This window comes from Impatiens glandulifera, chromosome 4 (genome assembly GCF_907164915.1).
Source record: "Impatiens glandulifera chromosome 4, dImpGla2.1, whole genome shotgun sequence".
Lineage (NCBI taxonomy): Eukaryota > Viridiplantae > Streptophyta > Magnoliopsida > Ericales > Balsaminaceae > Impatiens > Impatiens glandulifera.
Window position 1 is genome coordinate 5,459,103 of NC_061865.1, and position 8,658 is coordinate 5,467,760.

At 34.9% G+C, this 8,658-nt stretch overlaps 1 protein-coding gene across 1 annotated transcript; it reads right to left on the bottom strand.

Moving 5' to 3' along the window:
- Window positions 1-1,110: 1,110 nt before the first annotated feature.
- LOC124933909 (potassium transporter 10-like) lies at window positions 1,111-6,337 on the bottom strand. The gene is made up of 8 exons (XM_047474350.1): window positions 6,137-6,337; window positions 5,795-6,020; window positions 4,079-4,324; window positions 3,943-3,993; window positions 3,600-3,860; window positions 3,119-3,286; window positions 2,773-3,027; window positions 1,111-2,121 (listed from the first exon to the last, which is right to left on the bottom strand). The coding sequence occupies exons 1-8, from the start codon at window positions 6,260-6,262 to the stop codon at window positions 1,124-1,126; spliced, it is 2,331 nt and encodes a 776-aa protein (XP_047330306.1). The 5' UTR covers window positions 6,263-6,337; the 3' UTR covers window positions 1,111-1,123.
- Window positions 6,338-8,658: the final 2,321 nt, after the last annotated feature.

Consider the following 8,658-nt stretch of genomic DNA (forward strand, 5'->3'; position numbering starts at 1 on the left):
ATGTAGATTTTTATTACCTGTAAAATAAAAAAAAAATAATAATTAATAGACATAAAAAATTATTTTGTCTATTTTATTTATTTATTGTGTATTTTAGAATTTTAAATAATTATTTTGAAATTGCAATGGTTACAACATTTTTTCAAATAATTGTTTATTTTGTTTAAGCCATATTTTAATTAATTTTAAAATAAATGAATATAATATTTTTTTAAATATTTTTTTTTATTAATTTGGATAGATGGATTTAACATTTTTCCAAATAAAATTTTAATTTATTTTATATTTAATGAATATAACATTTATTCAAAATATTTATTTAATTTTATTTAAATTCACTAATGAGTTTGTAATTTTAAAAAACTATTCTGATTTTTTTTTTTTTAAATTGGATAAATCAAGTTCTAGTGTTTATAATATATAGTTGTTATTATAAAATTTTATTATAATTATTTGTTAATTCACACTTAAAATATTTTAAATGAAAATAGAAATTATAATTAGGTTGTACCATAGTTATGCAAAATTTTACATTAAAAGAAAAAAGAAATATATATTATTATTTTTGTTAAGAATATTTGTTGTAGATCTTGCAAAATGTGATTTTTATTTTTTTTTTGCTTCAAATAGATACCCCTTAATAGAATGCAATCGTTTCCTTTTTATTTATTTAAGCAATTCATCAATGAATCATTAAAAGTCCTTTTATGGAGAACAGTCAACATAACTTTGTTTACATTTTATATTAAAAGTGTGAAATTTTTTATTATTAACTGACTAAAATATTGTAAAATTTTAGATTAAAAATTGTTGAGAGTAAATTTTTTTATCCCATTTTTTAGCCAAACAATTTCAAATTTGGATTTTTGTAAATGCAAACCAAAATCATTTGGTGTTATCATATGCACTTGCATTGATCACTTTTTTTTACTTTTGACCATAATAAGCATGCTTAAAGATAATAAGCAAATTTGAGCTAATTGAACAAACTTTATAGGCATAACATAACTATGTATTGGTATATCATTAAAGCCACAAACTTTCTAACTTGTGGTAACATTTGGAATTTCCGATTTCATTTTTTTCAAAACAAGATACTTACATTAAATTGACAGTAAAATCTTCATACATAACACACCTGGCCAACGTTTAAAAGGCTTTCATGTGGAATATTGAAAATGACACTATTTTCGCGACATATCTTTCTAAGGAGCGCATACACGTGATTCACAACAATTTTCTTCACAAAACTCGAACCGCGGCTCGCTCTCACCACCGTATTCCCAAGAATATGCACAACTCCGGCATCTCTACACCTCGACAACAACTCCATCTCGTCGAGCTCTCCCCCATGACTGTTTTCCTGCTCCCCCGTAGATGACAAAGTCACGATCGTGTCCTCAGCCGCTGACGAGACCATGAGATCCACGATTTCGTTTGCTTCTCTCGTACACTCGTGCTCGTTGTACACTGAGTAGTCCGAGTCTGAGCACGCTTCCATCTCCATCATCAAGTCCAACCTCACGAACGTGAATAGATTCTCAAAAAGTTTCTTCTCGAACGCGTCGTCTTTCTTGTGAAGGTCCTTGTACCCGTACCTCGCGACACATCGGAACATGTGGAAATTCTTGGGCCCGATCCGTTTCACGAGGAATCTTTCGTCCTCAGGGACCGTGTACACGGGGAGGTATTTCACGCAAACGAATACAACCACGGAATGAGTTGCGGGTAGGTTGGTTATCAAGTGGGAGAACATGCGGGGAACACCGCTCGCGAGTTCGGTGTACACGAGCCCGATTCCCGGGACTCGGACCAGGCCCAGACTCGGGCCGAGCCCGAGAACCCATGCCATTGAGACCTTGCTGTGCATCTCGAACTCGTAGCGTTTGAGCGTGCCGTAATGCCACGAGTACATGATGATGAGGAAGGCTGTCGCGATCACGAGTGGGGCCCACCCGCCTTGACCCACTTTGATTAGTACGGCACTGAAGTAGGTGCATTCGACAACGAGAGAAAAGGCGGTTATGAGGATGACTAAAATCCAATGCCATCGCCACACGAGAACCATGATTAGAATCATTAGAAGTGTGGTCACTAGCATGACAATCACAACCGCAGTCCCTGTTACAAACGATTTAATCAATCTTATGTAACATAGGTAAGAAATGAAAAAATAAATAAAAAAATTTGAAGGTAATTGAAATTGAAGCATTACATCTCCATTCACTTTCCACTACAATAGATTATTTGAATTAATCCTAAACTCCATCAATTAATCAAGCCTTAAGTAATAACATTTTGGTCAAAGAATCTGATTATTTCAAAAAATATTCCACATGAAACAAGCCCTTAGCAATATTACCACTAACTTGAAAAGGTATAGATCTGTTTTAATGTTTATAGTATTCAAATAAGGTTAGGATTGAGAAGTATATGTCCATCTAGTCTCAAATACCTTGTTTGACAAAAGGGTAATCCAAATAACCTCTTATCTCATCATCATTCAAATCGTTAACCCAAAAAGAACAAATGCCTACCTCTTAAAAAAGGTCTTAAGTATCAAATAAAAAAAATATTTTAGCCATTTAGCCCATATAATCCACTTTTTCAATTAACAAGCTTTTTCCCAAAAAAAAATCGGATTATTTTTAAAAGGAAAAACTATATCAAATAAGCTTAAACAAGTTTCAGAAAGAAGGTTTCTAGATACTTGTCTCATTCACTTTTACCACAGGGAAAAAAATAAGGTAAACAATAACAAATAGCATTTACCATAGGCATTGCCAATTTGGTTTTGATTTTTGAATCCAGCTGTAACAGCAATGCAAAGAATCAACAGGATCCAATTAATGTCTGGTATATAAATCTGCCCCAAGAACTTCTTCGAAGTATGCACAACTTTTACTCTGGGAAAACATCCAAGAGCGTGGGCCTGTTTTATTATTGAAAAAGTAGCAGATATAGTTGCTTGGCTGGCAACAATTGCAGCTAAAGTCGCCACGATGAACATTGGCCAATATACACTCTCTGCAGAATCAATATTATCATTGATGGTTGAATTGAACTATTGAAGCAGTAAAGAGAAGGAAAAAACAAAATGAAGGGTAGGAAAATATACCCGGGATGGATTTATAGAACGCATCCTTAACATGGTCCTGGTTTTTCATGATGTATGCAGCTTGTCCTGAATAAGCCAATAGAAGGCAAGGAAAAACCAACACAGTGAAAGCAAGCTGTATAGCCGCAACTGGAAAATGAGCTAGATCAGCAAAGAGTGCTTCTGTTCCTGTTGTGAGTGAAGTACCCATTTAGAAACAAAACAGTATGTCATCAACAGTTCTTCCAAATAACTGATTGTAAGAGCTTTTTTTTATATTGGGTTATTTTTTATTTTTTTTATGGAAAAATCTTCATCCCATCATCAATCAAATCATCAATAAAAATAGAAAATTACCCTTACAAAAGGATATTTTAGTAATTTAACTCAAATAACCACTTTTTCAATGAACAAGGTTTAAATTTCATAACCTAGATTTTTTTTTTTCAAATAGTCCTACATCAAACAAGCTTGTAGACAAACAATAATAATAATATATTACCAGTGATGCTAAGCATGATTCCTCCAAGAGAGGTCCAGCTTTCTCTTCCTCCCCTTTTGAAATATCGGTATATATACACAGGTGAAAAAGCTCGTAAAACACTGCTACCATACTTCCAAATATTGTATATTCCAATACCTCCAATTGAAATAAACCAAACCAGTACGATTGGAGCAAAGAGCCACCCAACTTTATCAGTTCCATAGTGTTGCATACTAAACAAAGCAACCAAAATGACAACTGCAACAGTGATGACTACATCTGTTGCGAATAAAATAAAACCATTTGTCAGCATTAAGTTTACATTTATTCAACTACAAGTTTTGGTTGGAACAGAAATTACCATTATTCAACTTGGGTTGGTTTACTTTTATACCACCAACAGCTGAAAGAACTGCAGAACACATCAAAATAGGAAATGTTAACAAATGAAAATGCACCAGGGTGTCCTTGAAATAGGTATGTATGTTATTGCGGACCTGATATAGCTGGAGTAAGGATTCCATCGCCGATCACCATGCAAGTACCAACAAGGACAAGAACAAGAAGCACATTCTTTGTGAAAGTATACCTTTCTAGCCATCTCTTGGTTTTTGCAGCACAGGAATGCTCGTGAATTGTGCTGCGACTATATGTTGTCAACTCCTCATCAGTTTTGTGCTGATTAGGAATTATCCTGATCTTAGCATGTCGACATAGCAGGGAGTAAAGTGCTAACGTTCCACCTGCCCATTGAAATATTAAGCAATTCATTTCTCGAATAATTTATGATTAGTTCTATGTAATAATATTAAGAAGCAGCAATCATATGTTTCCATAGTATACACACACAATAATTTAATTTAATTTTCAAATAAGGTCAATTTGATTAACAATGTGGCGAGAAGGCGACAAAGAGAAACCAAATAATCCCGAAAACTAAATAAAAAGCAACTCCGTAATATTGCATGCCATGAAGGTTGCATACACCTTGTCAATGAAAGTGAGGACAATAAGGAAATTGCCTTTCAAACATGACACTAATCTCTTGGTCCTTTTATTCCATAAGGTTAACCAAATGATAATAGGAAATCAAGATGAATCCCTCAATCAATCCAAACTCCCAAAATCTGTCAATGAAGTAAGGCATAACCCAACTAAGGTTTAGAAGAATTCACAACAAATCCCAAAACTCTTTACTAAATGGGTGACCAAATAAGACATCGTTTCTGAAATGAGGAATAATTAGGGTTAGAATACCTAACCCTAGAATAAATTAACAAGGCTTCATGTTGAGTCAGTAAAGGAATAAGCTGGAAATACAACAAGTTATGCATTCGGTTATGACTTATGAGTAGCTAATAAGCAATCACCATTTTCTCTACATACTTTATGATCAAAGTGTAGAGCAAATGAGAAGAAATATATAAAACAAAATACCAATAAGCCACTAAACTTGTTCAAATGTAGCAAGAGAAAATGTATTTGCATGTGAGCAAACATTAAACTTTTCAATGAGGCAGCATAACAAAGTTGTGGGGATGCTGAAAGAATATAAAAATTGCTTTGATACCATTTTGAATATGTCTAGAGGAGAGAAATACAAGTTGTAGACAAGGATGAGAAATTATGAAATATTGAGAGAAATCTACTCAAATATGTTGATTCAGAGTAGAGTGTGGAAGCAGAGTCCCAGACAATCTCACAACTTGGGCGTTGTGCAAAGAATGGGGCTTGGATCATGATCAGATGTTATCCACAACGCATGTTTGGTAGCAATTTAGTTGTTTAGGCTAGTTTGACGGATGATTTTTTTTTTAAAACTTGATGTACATTTTTTGCTTTTGAAAATGAGAACGAATATGTCTAGAATCTCGTTAAATTCCTGTATATCCTTTTCATTGCTAATACAAGGTTTTTTCCTTTTCGTGAAAAGAAATAAAGAAATTGTCTGACTTACCCAAATAAACACATATATTAACGCATCAACTCTAGGCTTTTTTCTTTTTTTGAATTTAGGAAGCTATCACGATTCACGAACCCCCAATAATGGCCTCCACTTCAACTTAGGGTGTTCTTAGTGGGATCGAATCTCAGACTTTTGGTCTCTTAAGGAAGACTCTTTCCACTAAGCTACCTAGTGGGTTGGCACCAACTCTAGGCCTATGGCTAAACATTCTAACAAAACAAGATCACAGATTGTGGATTAGGCTTACCTTGTCCATTATCATTTGCCTTGCAAACTATGAACACATACTTCAACAGGGGAATGAGAGTGAGGGAATATATAATCAATGAAAGAGCACCAATAACATCTTCATCATCCTTTATTCCATGAGGGAAAGTATTGTAAAATACATACAGAGGAGAAGTTCCTAAGTCTCCATACACCACTCCAAGACTCTGAACCGCAAGTTGAACAAGCAATAGTGCAGAGAATTTCTACAAGTAACAAATCTCAAATCAATTAGCAACCTTTCATATATCAAAAGACAGTCTTATTTCATAGATATATACACTGTTTGTATTATTATAAGTCCCTCATTCAATCACCATACCTTTTCACCGTGCATATTCCTGAGTTTTCCAGCTTCATCATCCATGGGTTGATCAAGATTATGTTCCAAGTCCCACATGGTACCTTTGTTTTCAACTTCATCATCAATTTCCACTCGAGAAGCCATGCCAATTTGTTGATTAGAGTTTAATTCTCCTATAAAAGCATCCGATTACAGATATACTAAGTTCTATGAAGCCAGAGAGTAAGAACTTTGGATAAAAGGGTAATGGTTGACTTACCCAACAAAGCCCCAAGACATGATTGAAATGAATACAACAGTCAGCATCACGGTTTACAACTTAAAATAATAAGGAATTTCGAACCCATAAAATATTGCCACCTATCTACTCCCATTATTATTCTGACGGTGGGGTCAGCTCAATGATCAATCAAACCCAGCTAGAAGATGCCAAGATTCTATCAGGCTTTTCATGGAGATTGGTGCGTTGGTAATTCTGATGAACTGATAAACATAATAGATGACCTTCTGAAGTGAAATGGGGAATGGATGAAGATCGCCGGAGTGGCGGCTAGTCGAAGTGTCGAACACCATGGATGTGGCCGCCGGACCGGCAACTATGAAAGTGGGCATTATTGATCCAAGCAACGTGGCTCACCTTCTTCCGTTGGATCCACAGCTGATTGAACGGTCATCATCAAAGACGTGTCGATATCGTGTTTTGGCGTCTTGACTCTTTATCCTATTATATTCATAATGAGTTTTGTTTTGTTTTGGTACGAGATTTTTTATTTTTTATACCAAAATCTAAAAATATATAAAAATAAAAGAAGTTAACACTTAATAACACATTTTTACTTTATTATTTTACTTATAAATTTTTAGAAGTAATAAATCCATATTATTATAAATAAATGATTTTTTTTCTCTTTTCTTTATTCTAATTTTCTTTAGCTAGTTTGATGTTGACTTTAACTTTCATAAAAAGAATTTTACGTATCACAATTTATTTATATTCAATTAATAACTTAATTCACTAATTAAAATATTTTTATTTAATTTGTATAAATTTTAAATACAGAGATATTATAAAATTTTAACTAATTAAAAATTCAAATAACTGATTTTTTATTCAAATTAAATAATTTTAAAAAAAATCAATACAAATTATAAATAATTGAACTTAAAAGATTTTGTAATATCTTTTTAAAAGGGAAATTTGAGGAAATGACCCCAAAAAGGGGGCTAATTATGTTTGGTGCGGGCCACTAATTTTTATAGCGCTGGTGACCCCCAAACAATTTTCTGCCGAAAATACCCCCGGTTGCGTGACGCACCTGAGGGCATTGTGAAAAGTCCACAATGCCCTTATTATATAATAAAAAAAATATTAGTTCTCTTCATTCTTTCTTTCTTCTTCTCTTTCTTCATTTCCCTTCTCCTCCTTCTCTCTAAAAAAGACAACCACCGACCGACGAAGACGACGGCGTAATCCATTTCTCTTCCTTCACAATGTCTCTTTCTGCTGCTATAGGTATTCTTCTCCTTCTTTATTTCTCTTTCCACGCTTTGTTTGTTAGGGTATAGTGATTAGGGAATGAGTAGGTGGAATGCCACCGTCGCGGCAGAAAACCGGGTACGGAACGCAGTTGCGTCACGTAGTTGCGTAACGCAGTTGCGTTACGCAGATGCGTAACGCACCCCAGACACTTTACTTGCATTTCATTGTTACGGTGTCTCTCGATTGATACCATCATTTTTTCAATTGCAGCTGAAGTATTTGCTGACGTATTTGTTGTGTACAATGGAGAGTGGCAAATTGCAGCCAATGGTACCAGGTCTTTCTCTGCACAATCATGCAAAACCATGGATATACCCCAATGTACTACATTTGCTGAATTAGTTGATACAATCTATGAGACGATTAACGTGCAAAAGTCTGCATATGATTTAGTGATTAAAGTCATGTATGATCCTTCTGCAAAACTTCCCCCTGTTGTTATTGAGGGAGATAAAGATGTGGGCATGTATTTATCACGGTTGATATCGGGTCGAAGTTCGTCATCTTCGTCACCACTTTGTGTCTCATTAGTAGAGAAGTACCCAAGTCAAGATACTACACTACCAATCATTACTCAAAAACCTATACCCGGCGTTGTTTCTCGAGTTGTTTCTCAACAGATTTTATTTGAAAGTGAAAATGAAGGAGGAGGAGAAGAAGATGAACGGGCTCATCATGAACTGATTAATCATGAACGCGTTATTGACTTTAATTATGAACGGGTTAGTGATTTCCAAGCTACTACTAGTCCTGCATCAGCAGTTGCACGCACGCTGCACCGGTCAATACCTACACCAATGGGTACACCATCTAGTGCAAGAGCGTCAATGGGTACACCATCTAGTGCAAGAGCGTCAATGGGTACACCATCTAGTGCAAGAGCGTCAATGGGTACACCATCTAGTGCAAGAGCGTCAATGGGTACACCATATAGTGCAAGACCATCAATGGGTACACCATCGACAGACCCTACAGACGTATCACCGACAGACGTATCACC

What these genes read in the sequence shown, in the direction of transcription:
- LOC124933909 (XM_047474350.1), bottom strand. Translation starts at nt 6,262, where the DNA reads ATGGCTTCTCGAGTGGAAATTGATGATGAAGTTGAAAACAAAGGTACC. An exon ending in GGCAAATGATAATGGACAAG is followed by an intron (nt 4,325 to 5,794) that starts GTAAGCCTAATC and finishes TTCAATGGGCAG; the next exon opens with GTGGAACGTTAGCACTTTAC. An exon ending in CCAACCCAAGTTGAATAATG is followed by an intron (nt 3,861 to 3,942) that starts GTAATTTCTGTT and finishes TATTCGCAACAG; the next exon opens with ATGTAGTCATCACTGTTGCA.